This window comes from Canis lupus, chromosome 12 (assembly GCF_003254725.2).
Source record: "Canis lupus dingo isolate Sandy chromosome 12, ASM325472v2, whole genome shotgun sequence".
Classification (NCBI taxonomy): Eukaryota; Metazoa; Chordata; class Mammalia; order Carnivora; family Canidae; genus Canis; species Canis lupus.
Window position 1 is genome coordinate 40,199,918 of NC_064254.1, and position 27,944 is coordinate 40,227,861.

General features: G+C 35.6%; 1 protein-coding gene, 1 long non-coding RNA gene and 1 other non-coding gene across 9 annotated transcripts in view; 1 reads left to right on the forward strand and 2 right to left on the reverse strand.

Moving 5' to 3' along the window:
• The window catches only part of LOC112658599 (pleckstrin homology domain interacting protein), a 131,716-nt gene extending 120,684 nt beyond the window's left edge, over positions 1–11,032 (reverse strand). For 2 of the 4 annotated variants that reach the window (XM_025444822.3, XM_025444821.3), the window contains exons 1-4: positions 10,762–11,030; positions 10,588–10,646; positions 10,400–10,429; positions 10,151–10,210 (exon numbers count right to left, since the gene is read on the reverse strand). In XM_025444822.3, the coding sequence (XP_025300607.1) occupies positions 10,151–10,210; positions 10,400–10,429; positions 10,588–10,646; positions 10,762–10,801 (189 nt within the window). In that variant the 5' untranslated portion in view covers positions 10,802–11,030. Of the gene's footprint in view, positions 1–10,150; positions 10,211–10,399; positions 10,430–10,587; positions 10,647–10,761 lie in introns of all 4 variants that reach the window. The other 2 variants (XM_049092268.1, XM_035697757.2) reach the window with 2 other exon arrangements.
• LOC112658479 (uncharacterized) overlaps positions 9,867–27,944 on the forward strand; it is a 78,580-nt gene continuing 60,502 nt past the window's right edge. For 2 of the 4 annotated variants that reach the window (XR_007401239.1, XR_007401241.1), the window contains exons 1-2: positions 9,867–10,159; positions 27,335–27,568. This is a non-coding gene — a long non-coding RNA (uncharacterized LOC112658479). The remainder of the gene's footprint in view (positions 10,160–27,334; positions 27,569–27,944) is intronic. The other 2 variants (XR_007401238.1, XR_007401240.1) reach the window with 1 other exon arrangement.
• Positions 25,097–25,201, reverse strand: LOC112658771 (U6 spliceosomal RNA). Its single transcript, XR_003135948.1, has one exon. It is a non-coding gene; the product is annotated as a U6 spliceosomal RNA (small nuclear RNA).

The following is a 27,944-nucleotide window of genomic DNA, read 5'->3' on the forward strand; positions in this document are numbered from 1 at the left end:
ACACTAATTCTAATTACTACTGATTACTTTCCATAACCAGTGCTTTTATTTTAAGACATTCAACACATAAAAAATATGACCAAGTTAAAAGTTAACTGTGATAAATATTAACACTATCATAGCTAACACATACTGACTGTACTCTAAATGCTAAGCCTTGTGGTAAGCGTAGTTAAGTTATACATACGAAAGTTCAGCTCATTATTTTAACAACCCCTAAGAGATTCTACCTATTTTTTCCATTAATAAAGAAATTTTTGTACAATAAGAAAAACAAGGTTCCCAAGATCATAGACATTTAGTGGATGATAGAAATAAGAGTCTAACCAAGATAGTGTAACTCCAGCCCTCATTCACACTGCCTATAGCACCTACTGCCTCAAATATATATCTCAATATTGAAGCTAAAAAAGAGACATTTTGAATAGTTTTCAACAGACATTAACCTGAGCCAGAAAAAGAAACATTCTAAAATTCTTTTTCACTACTAAGCAAACGAGTACAAAAGCATAAATTCCAATAGGTAAAGGACACTTATAGGTAAACAACTAAGGATAGAAAATAAAACTACAATGATAGGGTGACAACCCTACACATTATCTCCCACTGTGGCTAAAGGAAATCAATGTGATCAAGCCTACTTTTCTCAGTATTTCTAAGATTAAAATTTTAAACTTTTAAAGTCACAAAGTATAAATAGATTAAATAATCAAAGGATTAATACCATAAGATTTATGATTACTATTCTTAGAAAAGAAAAAAATGCGTATTTATCATCTCTGCTCCATTTTTAAATTTTCATAAACATGTCATCTTCTCTAACACTCAGATATAAGAGCCTGCTTTATGGATACAAACTCTGACGCCGACCCCTGGAGATTCACTCCTACACTAGAGGGTTAGTCAGAGCTTTTCTAAATTCATATCCCCAACCCCACCTCCAATCTCATTTGAAAATCATTTGAAATAGTAACAATAATCTCTGCGCTAACTGTCCATAATTAATGGTTAAAACCTGAATTAAAGGTATCCCTTTGTAAATATGTTATCTAGAGCAGAGGTCAGCAAACATTTTCTATGAAGGGTTGGACGGTAAATATTTTAGGCTTTAGAGGCAACTAACTGTTGTATGTATTTTTTTTTACCAATTCTTTAAAAATGTACTACTTTAGCTTCATGGTCTTACAAAAATAGGTTTCCTACATGATTGACCTGCAGCAACCATAGTTTACCAATTCTGATTTAAACAATTCTCGGTTTTCTCAATGTTTCCAGTGCGGGGATAACAGAATTCTGTTAAGGACACAATCATGCCTTACCATCTTGGCCCAAATTATAACCCTGTATCACTCCTTTCTCAGGTTGATATAAAACATTTCTAGAATCATCAATAACAATTAGAACAACAAAATCCTCTTCTGAAAATGTGAACCATAGCAAGGAACAAGAAAAGCCTGAGCTCTTTGAGTCGTTTACTTTCCTGCATCTTTAGCTAAAACAATCCACTTCTGCTTGTGATGCTACTTCATATAAATAGCAGCTCTTCCCAGCCAAGAAAAGGCTGCCATTGTCAATGGAAATTATCATTAAAAGGTAAATTTTATCAGCAGGAAGAAAATACAAAAAATTTGGAAGCCACTGTATTCCATCAGACACAATGTCGTTAAGAACACTACTCAATTTTTAAAGAAAAGGTCAGTAGTTTGATTGAGAGCTCTAAAGTCAAACAGTCTAGGTTTAAACTTTCAGAGTTCGGGGAAAACATTTACTCTACGTCTCAATGTCCTCATCTGCAAGACGGAGACTTCCAAGTCACCACCTTAGGGGGTAGTCATAGTAGGTGAAGAAGCGTTGGCTGTCACTTTAATTATACTCCACATTACATACTACATGTTGCTCCTTCATGTTGAAAATCTTTCTAGACCTACACAGGAAAAAAAACATTTTGGAAATCTTTTTAAGGACATTGCTAAAATGAGGTTAGAGCAATAGAATTCATTAAACTACTTGATTACCTGTGCTAACTAGAAATGTCAGTCCTTCTTTTAGCATATAATTAAGGAAGTCCCTATAAAAATAAAATCCACCAAATATTTAGCACGACTATATCCTGAACACCTGATTGGTTTTAAAAATGTCCGTTTTTCATATCTGTTTCTCAAATTTTTTCCAATCTGAAAAACTGAGTTCTAAAAGGTCAGCTTAATTGAATACATTTTCTTACTTTTATAATTATTCTAACATATATTCTATAATTTAAAATCATAAATTTAAAAAATCTTATTTGCTATTAAAAATTCTCTAAGCCTATTTTTAAAACCAGATCTCAAAATCTCAAAACTTTAAACTTGTAATTATAAATCTCTTACCATTATTCCAAAGTATATGTTAAATTACATCTACAATCTTTATTTATTTTTTAATATTTATTTATTTATGATAGAGAGAGAGGCAGAGACACAGGCAGAGGGAGAAGCAGGCTCCATGCAGGGAGCCCGACGCGGACTCGATCCCGGGACTCCAGGATCATGCCCTGGGCCAAAGGCAGGCGCTAAACCGCTGAGCCACGCAGGGATGCCCACATCTACAATCTTTAAAAGCAAGTTTACATATTCTGAGCATTTTTTAAAAAATATAAAAGCTTTCCACATTAAAAAAATATATAGAATACTTACTTTGTGCCAAGTATTCCTAAAATTTATCTTCATAAGCAAATAAGGTTAAGCATTTTCCCCACTTCACAGATAAAGGAAACTGAAGTCCAAAGGTTACAGTTTCTGTGAAGTCATACATTAAGAGTAGGAGAAATTCGTAATCAAACCTAGGTCTCTTGATTCCAAAGTTACTGTTATTTTCATTACATTACAATTTCCTTCTCAAAACCGTAGTTCCGGCCCACGGTCATACAGGTCTTATAATTACAAACTTAATAGGATCTACATAACCATTTTTCAAGTCAAAAACCTCTAATCTTGGTAACTATTCTCAGAAGGGCCCTTACACGCTTATGATTTCTTTATAATTAGAAGTATAATAAAATTAATATAGAACCTTATTAAGTGTCAAAATTAATCTTGGTGGTCTATTTATTCTTAATTAACTATCAATAAACATGCTTGAAAGACTGTATCTTCTATTCACAATTTAGTTAACCACCTAAGAATTCATTTAGATAATTCAGCTACTATCATCAACACAGTTATCAATACAAATCTGTCTTTTAAAGAATATAGTGCTCTTCTAAATCTTATTCATCACAATCTGACTATACTTTGCTAAAAACAAACAAAAAAACTCACCCACTTTAACCAGAATTTAACCAGGTCTCCACAAACCACAAAGGATGTTCTATAAAAATTAATTTAAAGCACCATAAAATGACAAAACTTAACTTTTTAAAATAACACATTTTGAAGTTTTGTTTTTAAATCAAATATTTTCTAAACAAAATTTGTGCAATAAGAAATCCTTTTTAAAACATTGTTTACCAAAATATAAAAATCAAATATGAGATTCTGTTGGCAAAATTATTGTCTACCAATTTAAAGATGGAAAATTCTTTAACTGTTTACTCTTAAAATGCCCATATAAATACTCTTAAGAGAACGACCAGTTTCATTTTTAGTAATGTTTCGGTTTCAAACACTGCACTAGAAATAACTAACACCACACATACAATGGCAGTGAAGTTGTTTTAAATAAGTATCTCCAAATTGCTTAAAATTAGTATTTCCTCACCCAAAATCTAAACCAGAATCAAATGACACAAGGCAAATACTTCTCGCACTTATACTATAACCTCTGCCAAGACAGTCTATGTGCCTGTTCGCTACCTGATAGAGACCAAATGGGTCATGCCACCATGACCATGGGCCATCTGGAGTCTAGAATACATGGATTCTTTACTTGCTTCTTTGGCAGCAGGCTGCCATTATCCATGCTACCACAAATAACCTAAGCTTTGCACTATAAATCTCATTCCTTTTACAATTTAGTTTTAACTTAAGCAGAAGGTGCATCAGATCATGTTACTAAACTACATTTTCTTAATATCAAAAACAACTCATCCAATCAACCATACTTTTCCTTAGCTATGATTTCTGAACTCAAATAGGCTGCTTCTGTGTGTTTAAGGCAAATAAGGGTGGACCTGCTTCACACTTGATGACTCCCTTCTCTGTAGTGACCAAAGGTTCTCACCTATTTCTCTCTTCTACATAACTGTTTTTTTTAGCACACTGATGAATTCTCAGATTCTATAGAGAAAAGAAATACTATCATTTTCTCCAGTCTGTTGTAAAATACTGACAATCTTCTATATTCCATATGCTCGGTAACATATATTTACTCATTCCAAAATAATTTATTAATTTTCACAAGTTACTCATAATTGTACCTATAACATGGCTTCTCACAAACAAAATAAAAATTGATCATCTTTACACATTTTATATTTATTTCTAAAATTTTACATTCAGTTCCTATTATATATTAGCCCTTATTACTTTTAATATAATTACAAAAGCAACTTAAATATCTTAAAAGAAAAATACACTAAAAAAAAAAAAAAAAACTCTCATTTTAATCCCTGACTTCCTTGAATTAAAAGTTCATTAAAATGGATACACTTAATACTCTGTTAACTTCCACTTTGCTTGGTATTACAGATACTCTTCGGTGAATTCAGAAACTTACACAATAAAAAGAACCTATCTAATATTATTTGTCCAGAACAAGTTGTGTAGGATACAATTTTATTTGCTACAAGTCTGTAGTGACATGAGATAACTACAAAATTTGGGGGAAAAAAAAAAAAAAACAACTGCAGTAGACCAGGGAAGGAGTTTCTAGATTAAAGACGACAACAACAACAACTTGTGGTCTGACAAAGAAATTGAGTTGATTAAAAAACTGGCATTCATAGGATTTATTTAACCTAGTGCTCACTTAGATTAATTCAAAAGAAGTCTGATTAAGCTCTGTTTAAAACAGAATCTTTAGGCCAGAACGACACATCTCCTCTCTGACAATTTAAAAAATACAAAGTAAAGAAATTTTTTAAAATAAATAAATAAATAAAAATACCATCTCTTGAGTTTAAAATTATACAAATCTTTGAACAGAAGGAGAGAAGCAACAGCCAAGTTTCCTCACATTCCTAAATGTCATCTGATTACCAAAAGATACAAAAGCTTCATATATTTTCTAATCAATTTTAGATATTTCAACCACCCAAACATTTCTGTGTTAATTATTTCACAAAAACAGTCATAGAATCCCTATACAGACGACCGAAATTTTTCTAGAATTCTATCCATAATGCTTTAAAAATTATTTATTTTTAGCATTTATTATATTGTTTCTTTGTATCTTAGGCTTAACTATTTCATCCTTGGATCTACAACATAATTATACGAATAGTATCTTCTGAAGGTTTAAAGCAGGTTTTTTTTTTTTTACACCGCAGCTGCTATGTTCAGAAAATCACGCACACTTGTTTCTGGAATAACACTTTCTCTTAAACTTTAACGCATTTATAAAGCTGTAACTGGAAACTTTACTACCATGACCAAAGTTCTGATAATAGCAAACACAAACTCTTAAGTAGTGCTTGATCTGTCCCAGTTATCACTCACAGAATCCTACAAATTAGGGGCTATTATTAGCCCATTTTACAGACTGAGAAACAGACTCCTGTAATACTATTCAGCTTTGTAACAGTCATGTAAAACGCCATTGTGTAGTTGGGGATGGGATAATCCAACTGCCCCTTATTTTCAAGCCACTTTACAACTATTCAGGAACATAAAGAATTTAACAGGTACTTATTCCATTTAAAAATCTTTCTAAATGCCTCAAACTTCTTAAAATAATGCAAGGGTAAGAAGGATGAAGTTTTGCCTGTTTCAGCCCTTCAGCATGTAGCATTTCTCTAACACATAACATTGTATTGTTCATTATAAGGATTATGAGATACTAAGGTCCTGTTTCAGAGACTACCAAGCCAAGCTTATTATTTTACTGACACTCTATTTAAAAAGGAAATGGTAACTATAATATGTACATTCACTTCGTTATTTGCCACTTCTCATTCCCAAAATTATACTGTTTAGTTTTAAAAGCACTATATTGTTTTTAATATAGGACAGCAACACCTCATTCAAAAGCATGTTATTTTTTTTCTAACACTTGTCCCCTAACTTTCACATTAATCAGTGTACTCTAAATACACGCACACTTAAGATACATACTTAAGTATATCCTATTCATGTTTTTTTTTCTCTGAGTTTAAGACCAACAATAATTTATGAAAACTAGTACTTAAACCATGGAGTGAAACATACTAATTACAGAGTAAAGAGGCAGTCTACAATGGTTAGTGTCTCAAAAATATTCATCTATCTCTAAGAAGGTATGCTATTACAACCTAAGAATGGCATCATAAAAAGCACTTTTACAATTTTCTAATCTGCATGTTTTCTCCATATCTACTTTTCTGTGTTTTGGATAATCAACAACAAAATGAAGAGTTGAGCTTTTAAAGACAATGTATCACTATTTCTAGTTCAAAATCAGATTTTCAGATCAGAAAAATTTGAATTCCCTTATTTTACAAATGAGGGAGCCCAAAGAAATTGCAAACTTGCTTGAGGTAACCGTAGGCTGACCATCAGCAGGACTAAAATCACAATCCTCATCTCCTGACTCCCAATCCTATCACTTGAATAGAAAGGCCTCTAATAAGTGGAATGATTTTAGGAACAGCAAATACCGCTACAAAAATTAAAATAAGAATTATATTAATAAATTCCGCTACAAAAATTAAAATAAGAATTACATCATATTAATAAATTAGCAAAACATGAACACAGTTCAAAAAAAAAAAAAAGAAAAAAAAAAAGCCTTGTAAGCAATAAATGTAATCAGAATCCCGTATCTGGTAATAATGTTAAAAATTCTGCCTCAGAAGCACGCGATCACCACTAATTAAGGTGATAACTAGACAGCAAAACTTAATAAACTAACTAATTTCACTATTCAAATAGAAATAAATGATAAAGCTTTCTCTTTGGTCCAAAAATTAGTTGAGTTTTCCTGTTCTGTAAGAAGTTTGGCACATGTGCATGGCTCCTTCTAAAAAATAAGAATCCTGATGAAAGCTTATAAGCCCTCTTGCTTTAAAATAAATCTGTATTTAAAAATATAAAATCTGCCTAAACATACACCATAAGAGACAAACCACTTAACTTTCTATCACATTCTACTCAACGTTAAAAATGTTTTAAATCTTTAGATAATACAATCATGTTTTACAATAACTTTATCAATCACTTGAAAAAAGCACATCATTTTTTTTTCTTCTGTAAGCCTTTAAAACTGCTCTTAAAACTCTACTTTCTTCTTGGTCAAAACTCAATCACTGTGATTTTATTTGTAGGCTACGTACAGATGCTGACCTATGCTTGTTTTTAAGCTTCCCAAGTACAATTATACACCATCCTAAACAGTTGTAATTTGAGGTTTTCTAGAAATTTCAATCTGACATATACAAATTCTTCCATTTAAAATATTACTCAATTTATCAGTTAACGTAGTAACAAATTTCCAGGTACAGGGAGACACTACGGAAACCACAAACAATAGTTATTATTTTGGTTTCACTCATCAAAATAAACTTAAAACCAATGTTGCGCAAATTCAATTTGAAGACAACAAAAACAAAGGTTTTTTGAGTAGTAAGAAAGAATTAAGACAACAGAAAACACCATACTAGAGATTTTGCATGTGCTCACTTAGACCTAAAATTTCAAGATCTTACTATTAAACAAAAATATGCTCAGATACCTAGTGTTCCAAAATATTTTAGAGCTAACTCAACCTCAAAAAGTCGAAGTTAAACCAAATACCCACACACCTAGGTACATAGTTTGATGGATATAAAAGCACTCCAAGAGATGTCCTTTTTCCAATAGATAAATATACTCAAAAAATAAAATGAGAAAATGAACCAGAGAACTCTACATTTTAATGAGAGTTCTGTCTCATGAGTAGGCCAACGTGACAATTCTGGTAAAAAGGTGAAAACAGTGCAAGCAAGAAAAACCACAACCGTGCAAAATACAGGTGGATTTTGAAAAATAACAATACTAATGAAGACACTTATTGTCCTAAATGATAAAGAGACAAGAAGTATAAATTCATTTTATTAATATCCGTGAGATGAAAAACCTTCTTCCTCAAAAGATTAAAAATGAACATGGGTACCCCTGTTTTTACTGGAGAAAACAAAATGATATTCCTACAAGTATTACACATTCCCATAATTTAGCAATACACCACTAGCTGCTTCATTTTAAAAATATAACATTACTAAGAGTCTCCAAGTTAAGAACACAGCAATCTTCACTGACTGGGGTTTGTGGGTTTTTACGAGCTACAAGGATGAGTTTTGTAAAAAGAGATGCAAAAAAGTTTTGTAAAATCGGCCCAATTCTAAAAAACAGTATTATAATCTCTACAGTTTTTCCCAAAAACAAGGAAGATATGGAATCCACTTAGGTTTTTGTCAAATACGTACGCGCCCCTGCCCCCAAATTAAAGTATTGCAGATACTGAATCTTAAGAGTTTGTTTCAAACTCCATTCATTATAGCAAAGTATTAAGGAAACTAGCCTCAATCGCTATTATGAAAACTAACAAAGTGTGGAAATAAATAGTTAAGTTTCCATTAAATTTCCTAACCTACGTTTCCCTTATTTCAACATCTGTGAGCACTTACCAACCTGTATTAAAAGTTATTAAATCCACAAGTTAGATACTCTATATCCAAATGAAACAAAAGCCATCAAAATCATGTCACATCTTCACCTCACAGAAGACATTCAATTTTAAGTAGCTGAAACGTCCTAATCATTTCAGAAGCCTTCATGAAGTAATGTTACTGGTTATAACTACCTCAAAACATCAGTCCCGAATCAGTTTCACTGCATAGATTAAGCGCGCTTCCCACCCTCCCACTGCCGGCCTTGTCACTGCTCTAATCGCCCAATAAACACATTCATACAAACAACCTAAATCAATTTGGGAGACAAGAATATGGAAAATTTAACTACCGATACAAATACATTTAGTTTTCCAGTCACACTATACTACTTGGTAGATCCACTTTCAGAAGACAATTTATTAGAAATTGCTAAACATAATCGCTTTGAAAACCCACATTAATGTTTTTCAAGCTATGAAACAAAATATACGCCAGTTTAAACTGAAAACTTTTACTTGCCAAGTTCCGTACGACAATAAATATAAGGGCAAAAATCAAAACTTTTCTGTGGCCCCCCCAGTAATAGTTTTCAATTGAAAGAAGCGGCATAAAACGAAAATTAGCAACATGAGAAAAAGCCTGTTAAAACTCCTGGCTTTTCGAGGTTACAGGCTTTTGCACTTCTGCGAATGTGTTCTGGTAAAAAGCATGATGAGCCTCTGGCCAACTATCATCATACATCTGAACCCCTCAAAACAAACAAACAAAAACCGTAGCTCTGAATTTAAGGAGAGCAAAAGAATCGAGAGAGGAAAAAATAAAAATAAAAATATCGCCTAGCTACGGTTCCGCCGCGGGTGAATAGCCTGCTTGTGAAATGCTAATGCCACTTCGGAGCAGTTAGTCACCAGCTATTGTGTGGGGCAGGAGAAAGCCGAGCCGACCGCGCGTGCAGAGCAGCGAGCGAGCGAGCGAGCAGGCAGGCAGGCGAGCGAGCGAGCAAGCGCGCCCTCCTTCCTCGCGCCGCTCCCGCCGCCGCCGCCGCCGCCGCCGCCGCCTCGCGCGCGCCCCCGCGCCCGCACGGACGCGCGCGCCGGCCCCTCCTCCTCCGGCCTTGCACTGCACAACACTCATGACGTATCTTTATTTCTAGCACATTAACAAAATATCACAAATAAATTGTCGGCAGCCCCCGCGGCCTCGGGGTGCGGGTCCCCCCGACCACTGCCCCCCGAAGCCCCCGCGCCGGCCTCCCAACCCTCCCCGTGGCCTTTGGAGCTTTCACGTTCTGGGGCCAAGTTTTTGTCTCTGTAAAAAATTGCGGGAAATTCAATTTTTATTCGACTCGGGGAAAAGTTTCTTTGCTCCGCGACGTGAATGTCTCACCAGATTCTGGTAGGTCCTGGGATGCTCCTTCCCGGTCCAGTCCGTGCGGCGGGGCAGCAGCTGCGGGGAGAGGACGCCCCGTGAGCCCGGCCCCCAGCCCCAGCCCGCCCGCTCCCCTCCCCCGCCCGCCCCGCGCCCCGGCGGGGACCCCGAGCCCCGCGCCCCGCGCCCCGGCGGCGGCGGTGGCGGCGGCGCGGCCCAGGGGCGGCCGCGCGGCGGCGAGACGCGCCGGGCCGCCGCCGCCCTTACCTCCTTCTCGGCCACCTCGCGGATCAGCACCTGCAACAACAAAGCGGGGAGAGCTGAGCCCCGCGCCCCGGGCCGCAGCCCCGCCGCCGCCGCCGCCGCCGCCGCCGCCGCCGCCGCCGCCGCCGCCGCCCTCCCCCACGCCCGCGAGCAGCGAGCGCCGGCTCGGCCCGCGCCGCGCGCCGCCGTACCTGAGCCGCCTGCTGACAGGGTCCATCTTCCAGGAACCGGGCGATGAGGAAGTAGAGCTCTGCGCGGGAGAGGGGGACGGGGAGACACACAGGCTTAGCGGCCGGGCGGCGGGGGGCGGGGGACCGCGGGCGGAATCGCCCGGTGCCAGCGGCCCCAGCAGCCCCCCGACTTACCCGATCGCAGCTCCGAGAGGCCTTTCCTCTCACAAGACATGTTTATGGGTCACTTCAGGGCCGCCGGCGGGACACCCCGCCGCCGAGGGGAAGCGGGGATGGTGCCGCCGCCTGCCCTATAGCTGTCACTGTGTGTTCACGAGCCCAGCCTCGGCTCCACCATTCAAGCAACGGCGGCGGAGGCGGAGGAGGAGGAGGAGGAAACAACAACTCTCAGGCAGCGGCTACGGCCGCCGCCGCCTCCGCCGCGGATCCCTCCGCCGCAGAAAGGAGTCCGCCGCCTTCGCGGCCCGGGCTTGGCCCCGTCCTCGGCCCGCGCCCCCGCCCCCGCCCCCGCCCCCCGGCGCACAAAAAGGAGTGCCTTGGGCCCCGCGCCCCCGCGCCCCCGCGCCCCGGGCGGCGAGACCCCTGCCCCCGCCTCCCCGGCCAAAGGTGCGATTTATTTATTTATTTCCAGTCGGAGAAGATGTCGGAGCCGGAGCCGCCGGTTGGCTGAAAGGCGCTTTCTCTGTGGAGGCCGCCCGCGGGAGGGAGGGGGGCCGGGGACGGCTCCGCGGAGGGATCTGACGCACACGGAGCCGCAGCACAGGCTCTATTCAGCGGCGCTGGCTGGGGCTGAGATGGAAGTTAGTTTCTATGTAGCAGAAATGGGAAACAAATGAAGCAAAACTGCCCAAAGAGGGGAAATGCCCCGAGGATGGGGCTCCCTCTCACGCGCGCACACAGGCACACACGCAGAGAGCCCTCTCGCGCCGGGCGAACTCGGGATCGCGCTCCCCGGCCCGAGTTGAATGATAGTGTTTGGTTTCTGTCTCTTGCCATGTGCATGTGTATAAATGCTGCGGATTGGCATCTGTGTAAGTCTTGTCCTGCGTTATTTCTGCAGCCTATGCAAAGTGTTGTGTAATTTATTGGAGTGCCGTGTATTGCAATAGAGGTCTGGCTCTTTTTGTTGAGCGTTTGGCGTTTGCAAGCCCGTTATCTGCCGAAGCCACCTCTGCGTATATATCTTTTATTATTGCCGTCGTCTTAAGCATTTTACATGTAAAAAAAAAAAAAAATGTTTTTTTGGTTTTTTTTTTTTTTTAGTTATTATTTTTTTTTATTGTGGTACGGGCAAAGCGAACTCCTGGTCTGTACTTCAGTTACTCTTTTTCCTGGTTACAAAAGGGCTAGTGATGGCTAATTAGGGATTTGGGATTAAAGAACCTTAAAGCTCTTCTAAGTGTTTACAAGAAGGAATAATGTAAACCTGAGAGAAAGGAAAGAAAGCTAATATTTATCTCTAACTGATCTGGAGGTAATTTACTGACAGATCAATAACCCACCGAAGGATATTGAAAGAGTATACTACAGTTTAGCCAAGGTGATTAGTGATTAAATAATTTAAATTATCTGTGTATCTTACAGTTGACTTCGTCATGCTAATTAATGGCTTCTAATTTGAGGTGTAAACCATTCTTGTTTACAGTTAATCACGGGAAGACTTCTTGAAAACTGACGAAAAGAGAAAAAAATTAATCTTTCGTAAATTAGTATGTAATTACCGGTTTTATTTGCTAAATCATACATCTGTGTTTCGCTGATGAGGGTAAGGGCCTTGTTGTTGGTTTTTTTTTTTTTTTTTTAAACGAATATGGGTGAAATTAATGGAAACAATAGAAAAAGCCATTTGTTAGAAAACAAGGACACCAAGTGATATTTATCTCCAGATGATTTAAGCACTTTTCAAAAAGACTTGATAGTTGGGTTTGTTTTTTTTTTAAGGATTGCATTTTAAAGGGAATTAGGATAGTCGTTCTTTGTTAACATTTAACAAAAGATTCTCCTTTAAAATTTTAGATAATAACCTGCATTTTATGTATCCTTTCTAAAAAGGTTATTTGTGAGTAAAGGACCAACAAGCTGTATTATGGCTTTCTAGATTGTTTCCTCAAGCCTTGTTCCCTTCTCGCTCCTTAACATTGCTAGTGAGAAATACTTGCTGCAACTGCCTTGGGTTGCACTGCAAGACTGCACCGGTGTGATGCCCTGTACTAAATATCCAGAAATCATCCTACACGTGAGGAAGAGGGAAAAAAAAAAAGCCTAAACCTCTTTGGAATGATAGGATGTAAAAATTTGCCTTTTAGAACAATCTCAATCGAGTAAAAAAGAGAAGTTACCATGACTTGTCCTATTGCAGCCAGGTTATCAGAATAATGTTATTTACTGAAATGGCAATCTTTCAAATACTGAAAATATTTGCATTTTTAAGGACATTAATTCCATTCTATCTATTGTAGGTAAGTAGCTTACTTCTAGATAGTTAGATTTGAAAAGACAGGCATTTAATATGCCTTTTTGCAATTCTCCTTATTTCTGTGATTGATGCTTTCTATTTTAACTTTTAAAAAAGTCTCATATTCTTCAAATAATTGTGATATTTTACATTATTATGATGTTCTTCATATAAACAGATTTCAGGAACTAAAAATTACAGTTGAAGTCTCGTGGTTTTGACATACTTGTATTAGTCTGATTCTTACTAATAGATGTTTTGTGCTTGCAAAGGAAAATAAACCAAATTATGACATGGAACATGAAATTACTTTGGGTAAAGTTTTCCATATATGTCTTGTGAGTGTTATGTAAACATGGAAAACTGGTATGATTATCCCATGTATGCTTTTCATTTAGAAGCCACGAAAACTTTTCCTAAGCTTGCTACCAGTACTTAGCTGCTAAAAAAAATTTTAAGGAAAATTTCGCTTCTAAGTTTACTGAATATGATGCTCTTGTCATTTTGACTAACAATGTGACAATGTGTAGAGATTCTTTTTCAAAGACCAAATATGAAGATAGTTGTAACCTTGCTTTTGAATTAATTTATTGCTATCAGTCCACTATAAGAAAATATAGGCTACTGGCTAAAAATTAAAACTTCTCTTCAACCAGTTAAACTATTTTGTTTTTAACAATAGATGTGTTAAATGTCTCTTAAGTCCTTCAAATGTCACAAATACTCCCTTACAATGTTTTAATTCCTTTAAACATGAAACACATTTCTGGATTCTGGCATCATCAATTAACTATAAGGTTTATATTCAGTCATTTTGCATATGTATGCAGAAAATCTGTACATACTGAATTGAAAGAAAATCTTACCTTGAAACCTATATTTTAGTTCCCAAGGCCATGGCACTTGCAGTTCTTTTTCTCAGCATTAACTCTTTTGCATATAAGGATAGCTCGGATTCCATCTATACCCCTTTCTGTTTGATTATTTTAACTTTTTCATGGACTTCAAAAGTAAAGTGTCAATTTAAAGAGATTTCCATGCCTTTTATATAAGAAAGCTAACAAAAAAGTAAAGGTTTGAAAAGCTAACAACATTTTCATTTAATACAGTCTTTTTAGGGAAATTACAAACTTTTCCTGAAATGTAAAAGTTTCTGTAAAATTCACTTCTTTTCACTTGGCATCACATACAACAACATTAACACTTTACAAAAAGTTTCTCTTTATCATGGTAAGCTATTATTCTAATGAAATAATCAAATGCTGCCATTTAAGTTCTTCCTGGAATAAGATGGGATAATATTTATAAATGAAAAGGTCTGACTACATTTATGAAATTTGATTTCTCTCCACTAGGATGATGCAGTAATACATAACTCCAAAAAAAACTCTGCAAATACAATTTTAAAAAACTATATATTGTCTTGTTTTTATTTTGATGTTCTAGTTTTTATTTTTTTTTTTTATGGCAAAAACTTTATCCTGTAAAGGGTAGATATGGAAAAGTAGAAAGCATTCTTCTTCAAAAAAAATACCTTTTTAAAAAAATATTCCTCTGCTCTCATGACAAAATACAACTATCAAAAGAGTTGTTTAACACACCCCCACTCCTCCTTCTGGTTTGCTCCCCAATGTTGTATGTTCCTGTCCATGTCTATTTGACTTTCTCTCCACACAGACATTTTTCTTCCTTCACAGAGCCTGAATGTATGTCAAATTTGAAACATACGAGCAGATATACTGTTTGGCTGCTACAGAAAGAATAAAGATAACCAGCTTTAGTAAGCCATCCCATTATTTAACATTCTGTATTGTCTCCCTTATATCTCACTGAAAAACTTCTGTTTGAGTACAATTCCTTTTTAATCTGTAACAAAGATTAGCTGGTTACCAACAATCATATAATTCCTAACCTATTTGAATGTTATTAGTAATTCACCACTCAACTTTTTCCCTCCAAATTAAATAATCCTAGTAGCTTAGATTTTTTATACGTAAGTCTTAGTTTGCACACAAATTACATAGCCTCATGGACTTATTTATATTTTTTACATCAATTCATGAGTTAACAGTACAATTACAAAGATTAAAGAAGAAAAGCAATTTTAGAACATATTCCCATAAGATTTGGAGCAGCACAGTGGATGAAGTAGAAAAAGCTGTTCCAGATGGGAGGAAACTTAAAGGAGAAGTCTGTAGGCATGTTCTATCATATGCAGATGTCTGATGGATCAAGAGTGGGCTGGACTGAGCACAGAACAGCAGAAAAGAGAAGGTAGACTCTGGGGAAGAGATGCAGTGGCTTTGCAAGTTGCTAGTGGTTGTGTCTCCAGTGAAGCATATTGTTATCAATGTGACTTCAAGATGGAATTTGATGACAAGAGTTAAGTAGACACTTGCCTTTACATCTTCCTAAATTCATAAACTTTGAAAACCTCAAGGAAGAAAATTTATTTTATTCATGGAAAGAAAAGGGGGAGATTTATATGACAAATTAGAGAGGAATCTCTACCAAATAAAAATACTCAGAACCAAGGACACAAAGGAGACACTGTTGGTTAAGAAGGAAAATGGTTGTTTAAAGAGTGAGATCTAAAAATAAAATAAATTAAAAATAAATAAATAAATAATAAATAAATAAATAAATAAATAAATAAATAAATAAATAAATAGTGAGATCTGACTGATAAAATGCCCACAAGTCTGACAGGAGACTCAACTATGAGAGTAAGATGTATATCATAGTAAGATCTAACTCAAAATTGAGAATGAAGCCAATTTAGATTTAAACTGACTTTGTAATTTAAAAAAAAAAAAGTGTTTCCATTTTCTGAATTTCTACAGAAAGGCCTAAGTATACCACCTTACTTGTAAGTTGCTTTTATTTTTCCTCTTGTGTCTATATACTTGGCAAAGATCTCCTTAACTTATGCTTCTGTTACTTTATTCTCTTTGATGGATATACTTATATTTGTTGAAATAGTGATTAGCTAACTAGCCCAAACAAAGAATGCATTCCATTATACAGTTATAAGATATAAAATAATATTGATAACAAGTAGATTTTACAAGTGAGATGTGTGCATTCAAAATTTTAAGAAAAGCTTGTAATTTGATTTTGAGGTTACACCTACAAATCCTATTGCATTCATAGTTTTCATGCTTACATTTGAGCACATAAAAATATAGGTGTAGATGAAATGGTTACAGCAGATTTTTTTAATGCTTATCACAACTTACCAAATGACAATGATTTATAGAAAAACAGTGGCTTTTAAATGGAATCTCCTCATAAGCACATATATGTTATTTTCTCTCAGCAGTTACCAGAAGTGATTTCACTGAACATCATTAGGGAACGTATTTTCTTAAGAATATTGAGTAAGTCATATCATATGAGAAAGAAGAAATATATTGCCTTTTTTAAATGTCTTGCCATCCTTACTTCATGTGCATATGTTATACTTCATGCTTATTTTTGTCATTCAGTGTTTTGGGTTTTTTGGTAAGTTTATGTATAAGATTTCCCTCTTGCCCGAAATCCCCACATTTTCAGTTTTTTCAGTGTCTTTAAACTTTTCTTTCTCTTCTATCACTGAAACTTTAGTTTCCAATGATAAACCAAACAGGAGAATTAAGACATGTAATTAATGTGCATATATCCTAAAAGCTCTAAGAATCTAAAGAGGATCTATTCTTTGCTTCTTAAAGTAGAGACTGTCACACATTAAAATCTTCAAGATCTCTTACTTTCAGCTCTCCTGGTTATTTACACAAAAGACTAGAGAAATAATTTACACAACTGGTGTGAAAAGGAAGGAAAAAAAGCCTTCTTCCTCTGCTTTTCCATAAGAAAAGAAATGAGGTGCTAAGCAGCATGCATTTTCTGTTTGTGAAGTACACTTGTATTTTTGTGTTACTAAACTTTTATCTCAACATTTTTGCCAAAGTCAAGATAAATGCCACCTTTTAAGATATTAGAGTTTGCTGAGTAAGAGGAATTACTGAATTTTTAGAAATTATTCTTTGGGTAATTAATACATCTTTCAGACTCTTGTTTGTAAAGTGTCCTATCTAAGAGTAGTTGAAGAGACCTTAGATTCTCAAACCGCTCTGTGATCACTATTGCCTAACTTAACCTCTTTGGGATGTTTAGTATGGGAAACTTACTTCATTTGCAGAGCCAGATCACATCATGCCTTAAAAAAAATTGCTTTTAAAAGAATCCTTGATGAACTCACAATGGCAAATTTCCACTAAGATCTTTTTCCCTAATGCCTATTAACCTAGCATTCTTCTATTAGGATAATTTTTCCTTTCAATCAGCCAGTTTCTCATGTGGCTTCTTATTTTTTTTTTTCCTTTTCATTATTAAGAGAATATTTTGATAGAAACATATTTTGTAAGTGTTAAAAAGAAAAATTAGAAATCCTATCCCAAGTTGTGGTGACCTGTACCACTTCTGTGAATGTGTGTTTCTTTTTCTTGGACAAAACTCTGTGAGTTGATCCAAGAACCAAAGTCAACCTTTAATTTCTGTCCCTTGTCTCCATACGCCATTCCTACTTCTATGGTATTTTCTTTGTAGCTTGCTTACTTTCTCTCAGCATCAGCTGAAGAACCATCATTTAAGTACTGGCTTGCAGTTTGACCCTCATTATTGTGTACTTTAATAGAGCACATGTAGATGACCAGCTCACCAGAGACTGATTGTAGGTAAGACAGCTAATGTCGAGTAGCTGAGACACAACCCGCCCCCCACAATGGCTGCATCTGGAAGGAAAAGGTTTCCATGATAGTCTAGCCAGTCTCCAGAAATTGTCAATTATTAAAATCTGACTTTATTCACAATACCTCAATTTATTGAATGGACTGCAAGAGATAGGAATCAATGGCTATACATACCATTCAAATTATAATGAATTCACATTCCTAAAATAGAACCGATGATACACTTATATGTGTAGATTATGTTTTTATGTGTCTTAACCTGATTGTTTTTAGTAACTAAGTATATATATTTTACAAATACTAGCAGGAATAAATTCCATCAAGTTATTTTTAGTAATTGCAAAATTAACAACATAAAATTTTGTGAAATCAGTTGAGTGTAATATAGGTTAATGTGAAAGCACTTCTTTCACAACAGGTTTTGGAATGAGAATATGATTTCCATATTTTAAAAAATTATGAATTTCAACAGATTAGTTTCAGTTCTATAGCATAAACTATAAAGAAGTTTGAGTTAAGAAGTTCTCTATCCATAATTAGTTTGAAAACATGCAAACCTAGGGTCAAGAATTGCATTAAAACTCCAAATCTTTTTATACTATTCAAGCTTTTTCTTTTAGCTTTTTTAAGTTACAAATATATATTATGATTCTTTAAAAGTTTAGTTCTTTCTAACTGTGAGGTATTTATGCTTCAACACATTAACATTTAGAGTCTAAAAGTCAAGTTGCCTTAACTCAGGAACAATTTTTAAAAATTTCTTTATCATATTAAAATATCAAACATTCAAAAAGTGAAAAAAATAGAAATATCCCCTGGGCACTAGACTCCCAGCATTCAAGATTATTTACATTTGAACAATCTTATTCTTATTTATTTCTCTTTTTTTATTATTTTTAAAAGGATTGTTTATTTGAGAGAGAGAGAGAGTGCATGTGTACATGAGCAAGAGAGGGAGAGTGAGAGGGAGAGAGAGATAATCCTCAAGCTGACTCCCCAGTGAGCGTGGAGCCTGATGTGGGGCTTGATCCCAGGACCCTGAGATCATGACCTGAGCTGAAGAGTCTGACACTTAATGGACTGAGCCACCCAGGCACCCCTAATTTTTATTTTCATTTTTTAGAGAGTGAGTGCACGAGGCAAGAGGGACAGAGGGAAAGGGAGAAGGGGTGATCTTAAGCAGGGTCCATACCAAACACTGAGCCAGGCTCGAGGTTTGATCTCATGACCCTGAGATTATGACCTGAACCAAAATCAAGAGTCAGACACTTAACTGACTAAGCCACCCAGGCACTCCTGGACAATCCCATTTTATCTGTTTTCCCAACCACTCCCTTTCTTGCTTTAAAGTTTTATGTTTTAAAGTAAATCTCCTCATTGCCCCCATAAATAATTTGATACATAGTCCAGAAGCAAGTTCTAACTAGCTTAGTTCTTTCATTGGTTGATTGATTCATTTATTTAGTACCCCATAGACATTTATAGAGAATCTACCATAGTTTAAACACTGGATTAAGCCCTGGAAATTGATTAGCTTACAATGTCATTGGGACCCTTTCTAAGATGTTCTCTTATGATGGGAAGTACACACTGTTAACAAATCAGGTCATATCATTCAACTTCTCAAAACCCTTCAATGATACTTTATTAACTCCTAGACAATCCTCAATATGACGTGTGGAATCCCTCGTAATCTGCCTCCCTCAACCTCTCCACACTCAACTTTACCCCCTGGACCACAAGCAATCTAAATTCCTCCTATATGGAATTAGTTTTCCAAATATGCCTTTCATTGTTTGCACATGCTGGTCCATCTTTCTAGAACCTTCGTCTCAAAACCAGACCAATTCTCATGAAGTTTTCAAGACATCACCCAGTTATCTATTGCTTCTTTAAGAAACTGTATGGCTCTCCTCCTAACAAATAGCCAGATGTTTATCCTCTGTGCTTCCAGAACATGTTCTGTATGTCTCTTATAGCACAACTTTCAGGCATATTAATTATAGTTTTATATTATTTTTGACTCACTAAGATGTTTTGGAAAGTCTCTGAACTTTGGATTTCTATATCCCCAATATATGCAACAATTCAGAATATACAACAGATGTTTAATAAAATCAGTGTTTTTTTTTTTCTTGGAATGTTTTTTTTTTCCATAAACTATGGTCATTTCTGGAGGTGGTTCCTAATAATGACCCCAGTTTGCCTAATTTTATGACTAACACAGGCACATAGAACCATGGACAGTTTTCCCATTGAAGGGAAGGAAACAAAATATGTGTTGTATTTAAAAGAAACACCAGAATGTCCTGCAAATCTTGAGATCAGCTCTACCCTTTTGGAACTTTTGTTACAGAATTATTGAAATATTAAATGAAAGAATGATATGATCAATAAAGGAAGGCACAGGATACAAAAATAATGACCAAAAAAAAAGGAAGCCTAACTTAAAGTGAATGATATCAAATCCCTCTTTTCCCCTCTGAAATTCCCTTTGCTACTTAACATGTCTTTTTTAGTACATTTTCCCTAGTTGTCTTTTGTCTCCATCTTCCATCTTGTGCCCTGAAGAACTAGTAGAAAAACAAACATACATGTAAAAAGAATATAAAATCAATGGAATGGTGCCTCAGTGGGGCCCCAATAGCAAGTGGAAAAGAGGATCTCAGAAATTACATCCATAATCATGATGATTCCACACATAGGGTCATAGAATTTTAGAGCTGGAAAGAACCCTACAGCTTACCGAGTCCAAATTCCATTTCAAGGAGGTGAAATGATTTGTCTAAATTTACTCCCTCCTTTTAAAATATCAGTCAGCCTTGCAGTTTTTCCAAGGTATTGGTGAAAGGGTAGGATAGCTAAATAGCCAAAAGAGAATAATTTAGCATGGATGAGTCAACATGACTTCTGCATAAGAGATGATGTTTATTGGTTTCACCAGTTATTTGAGGGGAGAAATAAGCATAACTAAGGAGATTTAGAGAGAAAAACTATATTTAAACTTCCAAAAGGATTTTTGACCAGTTTCCATATCAGACTACTTAAACAATCTCTGTAAGAGATTAGCTTGGAGAGAATTAAGGAGAAATCTGAGTAGTTAATAACCGACAAGAATCAATTCCTAATTCTGTTTTTTACTGAGTATCCTAGGTCAAATTATTTCACCTTACTTACGATCAGTTTCCCACAAATAATAGGAATAGTAATTTTATCTAACTTGCCAGGCTACTAAGAGGATTGAATAAGATAATAACACTTTATAATAAGAGCTAACATATGTTAAGTACTTATTATATGTCAGACACCGGTCTAAGTGTTTAACAAATATTATCTCACTTAATCCTCACAAGGCCCCAGTGAGGAAAAATACTGTTATTTTCTCCCCTCTTTAAAGATGAGAGAACTGAGGCATAGAGTGGTGAAGCAACTCATCCTGAATCATGAAGCTAGTTATTGTAGAGTCAGGAATTGAACCAAGGAAGGCTAGTTCTAGAGCCCCTACTCTTGGCCAGTCAGCCTCCTGACTCTTTTGCTATTAATATGCTCAAACCCCTTTTCATGCACGCCCTAAGTACATTATAATAAGGCCTTAATAAATGTTAGTTATTACTACTTTTATACATTTTCCAGTAGAAGAAAACAGGAAGACCTACTATTGACTAAAGACTCATTTTAAACATAAGGCATTCTCTTTAAAACCAACCTGGAAAGAGATGCCTGGGTGGCTCAGTAGTTGAGCGCCTGCCTTTGGCCCAGGGCATGATCCTAGAGTCCCAGGATCGAGTCCCACATTGGGCTCCTTGCATGGAGCCTGCTTCTCCCTCAACCTATGTCTCTGCTTCTCTCTGTGTGTGTCTCTCATGAATAAGTAAATACAATCTTAAAAAAAAGAAAACCAACCTGGAAGGTCATAGACACCTAGGCAGTTCCCATTTTCCAACTGTGGCCAGAAGCCAAGGTCAGAACTGAGATTCCAGGGAAAATAGTCTTGTTCTCAAGCACCTGTTCTTTTTACAACATCTTAGCCCATACTGTTACTTGAATTCACACTCTTCGTTATTCCTATTCTATCCAAACCACACTTAGATGTATGAGTAGGTATATACAGAACACGTAAAGTATATATATATATATATATATATCAATATTTTATTTGACCTATAAGTAAGCAATATTTAATAAAAAGGATTTGAACAGTAGCAAGGGCAAAATTTAGTAAGTTTCTAAAGAACAGAAACTGATGGCTCATGTCCCCAGAGTCAACGCTGGAGCCAGGCAAGTTTCATGATTTACAACACAATGGGGCACACAAATACACATTAAATTTTACTAATTTTCAGCTGTTAGTAAGCTTTTCTGGGGGAAAAAAGGACCAAGCCAATGATTTCAAATGGCAGGATCCCAAGATGAACTGCTAGACAAAGAATCTATAGTCATTTTACATTATTTCCTGTAAAACATTGTCTGAAAAAGCTTTTGTACCAAAAATGAATGCAAAGTACTGTGAGGATGAGTGCTGGAAATATAAAGCATTATCCCATAGTACTGTACATCAGCATCAGAAATATTTTTTAATTCTAGTCACCATACCTCAAGGAAAACATAAGGCCATAAGGCAAGAAACCACCTAGGAAAAGGTAATTAAAATTACATAAAGATATGGAAAGTTGTCTGCCAGAAAATGGACAAAAAATATCAATACTTTGAAAACTAATAAAGTAAGGATGAAAATGGATAGGATAAACACAAACTTATTCATCAAAATCTGCAATTTCAGAGACCAGCAAGTTGTCCTTGTTGTTGTTATTATGAATGCTTCATAATGTATTTTCCAAGAGAGACATGATCTCCCACAGCATCACCATATATTATCACAGGAAATTTAACAATAATTTTATTATCTAATATAAATACAGATCCTAATTTCTCAAATATTCCAAAAAGTCCTTTATAGCTTGTTATTCTTTCTTTCCTTCCTTGCTTGTTGCTTCTTGCTTTTTCCCTTCCTTTCTTTCTTCCTTCCCTGTATTCTTGTTCTAATCCAAGTCCAACCAGATAGCTCACATTGCATTTACTTGGCATAACTCCCTAGTCTCCCTTAATATGATCAGCCAGACTTTTTCATCTTTCTCATCATTAGTCGTTTTTTAAGAGTCCAGTCAAATTATTTTGCAGAATGTTTCTCAATTTGAATTTCTTTGTTCCCTCATGATTAGATAAAGTTTTTTGCAACAATACCACCTAAGTAATGTATCCTGTGAGCACTACTTAAAGCTTGAAAGAGAAGAGATTTAGGACCCATGAAATCTTACTGTACCCCCAACTTGTATTTGCTACTCCCAAATGAAGACAGAGGAAGTAACGTTATCGGTCCAAAATACTTAAAATAGAAGTTCTTAATACATGGCCTTATGTTTTCCTTGAAGCATGGTTACTACCTCAAATCCATTAAGAGGTTAAGGGATGTTTCAAAAGACCTCTTTAACTTTTTGCAGGTAACATTACAGGGCCTAATATGCCTATGTCTCTTGACATTACTTCCAAGAGCTGAATGCTGACTATGCTATGCTATCTTGATCAAAGATGGCATTTTCTAATATCTCCCTCTTTTCACAAAACCAAATCCCAGTCTGTTAGGACTGTTTGCAAAGTTTATTCTAAATGCTCCTTTCAGAATGTATTTCTTTAAGAGATTTTAAAATCTTTGTGAGAAGAGGATTTATATATCAAGACTGGCTAACTCCAAGTTGCCTATATCCATGGTGTCTGCAAGTGTATATTTCTTTTTTTTTTAAGTTTGTTTGATTTTAAGTAATCTCTATCCCCAACGTGAGGCTTGAACTCATGATCCCAAGATCAAGAGTTGCATGCTCTCCTGACAAAGCCAGCCAAGAACCTCAAGTGTATATTTCACTAATTTATCTATCCCAAGTCCCTCAAACTTGAGCAAGGTATAAGATCCACATAACTGACAACAGATACAGAGAATCACTAGTTTTTTTTAGAATTTCCAAACTGAAATTTACTTACCTTATTGTTTTGCGACAATATGGAATAAAATTAACATTGATTTTGAATGCAGAAAGAATTTAAACCTTAACACTGTTACTTATTCTCCAGCTTCTTACTCACATATAAATTAACTTTTTAAAGTTGTATCCTCCACATTTGTAACATGGAAGTCATGGCACCTACCTTTCAGTGCTGTTGTAAGAATTAAATGTGAAAAAACAAAGAATTAAATGTGATAATCTCAAATTCCACTTGTTCATCGGTGGTATATAGGAAATAATATTTTATTGATGATTGTGTCTATGTTTATGAGGGATATTGGTCTATAGTTTTATTTTTTTAATATCTTTGTCTAGTTTTGATAGGTGGGCTCATAAAAGGAGTTAAGAGGTATTCTTTCTTCTTTATTCTCTGAAAGAGATTTTAAAGAATTATTATAAATTCTTCCTTAAATATTTGGTAGAGTTCACCAGTGAACCCAGCTGGGCCTGGTGTTTTCTGTTTTGGAAAGTTATTAGTTATGGATCCAATTTCTTTACCAGATAGATACAGACCTATTCAGATTTTGTATTTCTTCTTATGTAAGTTTAGGAAAATTGTGTCTTTGGAAGAATTGGTCCATTTCACCTAATTTGTCAAATTTGTGGGCATAGAGTTGTTCATAGTATTCCTCTATTATACTTTTTTAATTATCCTTTTTAAAAAAGATTTATTTATTTTACAGAGCGAGCGAGCGAGAGAGAGAGAGAGAGAGAGAGAGAATGTTTAGGGGGGGGCAGAGAGAGAGGGAGAGAGAATCTCAAAAGACTGTCCGCTGGGTATAGAGTCCAACACAGGACTTGATCTCACCATCCTGAGATCATGACTGAAGCTGATATCAAGAGTTGGATACTTAACCAAATGAGCCACCCAGATGCCCCTTCTATTATCCTTTTAATGTCCATAGGATCTGGTAGTGATGTCCCCTCTTTCATTTCTTATATTAATAATTTGTGTCCCATCTCTATTTATCTTTGTTAGTCTGGCTAGAAGTTGATCAATTTCATCGATCTTTTCAAAGATCTAGCTTTTGGTTTTGTTGCTTTTTCTCCATTGATCTCCTGTTTTGATTTCTCCCCTTCTTCTTCTTCTTCTTCTTCTTCTTCTTCTTCTTCTTCTTCTTCTTCTTCTTCTTCTTCTTCTTCTTCTTCTTCTTCTTCTTCTTCTTCTTCTTTTGGTAATTTATGACAATTTTAATTATGTTTTTTATTTTAATTCCAGTATAGTTAACATACAGTGTTATATTAGTTTCAAGTGTACAATATAGTGAAAAAATATGGAACACTTCATTAATTTGGGTGTCATCCTTGCACAAGGACCATGCTAATCTTCTTTGTGTCATTCCCATTTTTTTAAGTACATGGGCTGCCGAAGTGAGCACTTTGCTCTAATTCTTATTACTTCTTTTCTTCTGCTTACTTTAGATTTAATTTCTTATCATTTTCTAGTTTCCTCGGTGTAAATTTAGATTATTGATTTTAGCTCTTTTATCTTTTTAAAAATATATGCATTCAATGCTATAAACTTCCCCCAAGCACTGCTTTCACTGCATCTCAAAGTTTTGATAAATTGTGCTTTTATTTTCATTTAATTACAAATATTTAAATATTTCTCTTGCTATTTCTTGTTTTATCTCTCTGCTGTTTAGAAATGTGTTGTTTAATCTTCACATATTTTGAAAGTTTCCAATTACCTTTCTATTTTTGATTTCTAGTTTAATTCCATTGTGATCTGAATGTAAGCATTGTTTGGTTTCTGTTATTTTAATTTAAGGTGTGTTTTATGGCCCAGAATGTGGTCTTTCTTGGTGAATGTTCCATGCAATCTTGAAAAGAATGTATATTCTGTTGTTGGATGAAATAGTCTACAGCTGTCAGTTATATCCAGTTGATGGTGTTCACCTGTGTCTTTCTGATTTTCTGCTTGCTGTATATGTTCATTTTTGATAGGGATATTGAAGTCTCCAACAATGATAGTGGATTCATCTATTTCTCTTCTCAGTTCCATCGATTTTGCCTCATGCAATTTGACACTCTCTTGTTAGGTGAATACAAATTAAAGATTATTATACCTTCCTGGAATTAACCCTTTTGTCATTACGTAATGACCAATCTTTATCTCTGATAACTTTCTTTGCTTTGATGTCTACTCTGTTTGAAATTGATATAGCTATTCCTGTTCTCTTTTAATTACTGTTCACACTATATATATTTCTCTATCCATTAACTTTCAATTTATATGTGTCTTTATATTTACAGTGTGTTTAGCGGACTGCTTATAGTTCTCTCCTGATTCTTGATTCACTCTGACAATCTCTATCTTTTAATTGGTGCATTTAGACCATTGACATTTGAAATGATTATTGATACAGTTGGATTAATATCTACCATATTTGTTACTGTCTTCTATTTGTTGTCCTTGACCTTTGTTCCTATTTTTCTCTTCCACTTTTTCTGCCTTCTATGGTTTTAATTGAATATTTTATATGGCACCACTTTCTCTCCTTTCTTAGCATATCAATTATATATATATTTTTTATTTTTTCTCAGTGGTTGCCCTAGAGTTTGCAATATACATTCACAACTAATCCAAGTCCACTTTCAAAACACTGTGCCACTTCATGGGTATTGTGAGTACCTTATAATAATTAAATAATCTTAATTCCTCCCTCTTGTCCCTTGTATCATTGCTGTCATACATTTTACTTGTATATAAGCATACGTAAGCATATATATGCATAACATATATACATAAGTATGCATAATCAAATACCTTATTGCTATTATTATTTTTTGTCATTATCTATTAGATCATTAGGAATAAGAAAAACAAAAGTTTTAATTTTATTTTCACTTATTTCCTCTTTAGTGCTCTTCTTTCCTTTATGTAGATTTTAATTTCTAACCTATATTATTTTCTTTCTCTCGAAAGAACTTCTTTTTAAACATTTATTGTAACTCTAGTTTACTGACAATAAATTACCTCAGTATCAATTTGTCTGAGGAAGTCTTTATTTCACCTTCACTTTTGAAGGATAATTTCACAGGATACAGAATTACAAAAATTGATTTGTTTTCTGTTAGCACTTTTAAGTATTTCACTCTACTCTCTTATTGCATTGTTTCTGAGAAGTTGGATACAATTATTATCTTTTTCCCCTTATACATAATGTGTTTTATATCTCTGGCTTCTTGCAGGATTTTTTTCTTTATCTTTGATTTCCTATAGTTTGACAATGATATGTTAGGTGTAAGGTTCTGGGGGTTTATCCTTCTTGGTGTTCTCTGAGATTCCTGGATTTGTGGATTGGTGTCTGACAATAATTTGGGAAAAATTCTCAACCATTATTGTTTCAAATATCTCTTCTGTTCCATTCTCTTTTTCTTCTTCTCGTATTCCCTTATACATTGTCATATTTTTTGTAGTTGTCTTATATTCTTTGGATATTCTATTATGTTTTTCTCAATCTTTATTCTCTTTGTTTTTCATTTTATTTTATTTATTTCAGAGAGAGAGAGCACAAGCATGACCAAGGGAGGGGCAGAGGGAGGAACAGACTCTGCAGTGAGCAGGGAGCCCCATATGTGGCTCAATTTCAGGACTCTGGGATCATGACCTGAGCAGAAGGCAGATGCTTAACCAACTGAGCCACCCAGGCACTCCATGCTTTTCAGTTTTTGAGATTTCTATGGATGTATCATCAAACTCAGAGATTCTCTTCTCAACTACATCCAATGTACAGGTAAGTCCATCAAAAATATTGTTACATATTTTTTTAAATTTTTACTTATTTGAGAGAGAGAGGGAGTGGAGTGATAGTGATAGGGGCAGAAGGAGAGGGAGAGAGAGTTAAGCAGTCTCCCTGCTGGGTGTGGAACTCTATGTGGGACTTGATCTTAGGACCCTGAGATCATGACTTTAGCTGAAATCGAGTCAGCTGCTTAACCAACTGCATTGCCCAGGTGTTCATACATTTATTTTAAATCTCTAGCTTTCGTTTTGGTTCTTAGATCCAAATTTCTCTCTCTCTCTGTTCACATTATCTACCTGTTCTTGCATTCTGTCTATTTTATTTATTGGAGCCCTTAGCATATTAATCATCATTGTTTAAAATTCCT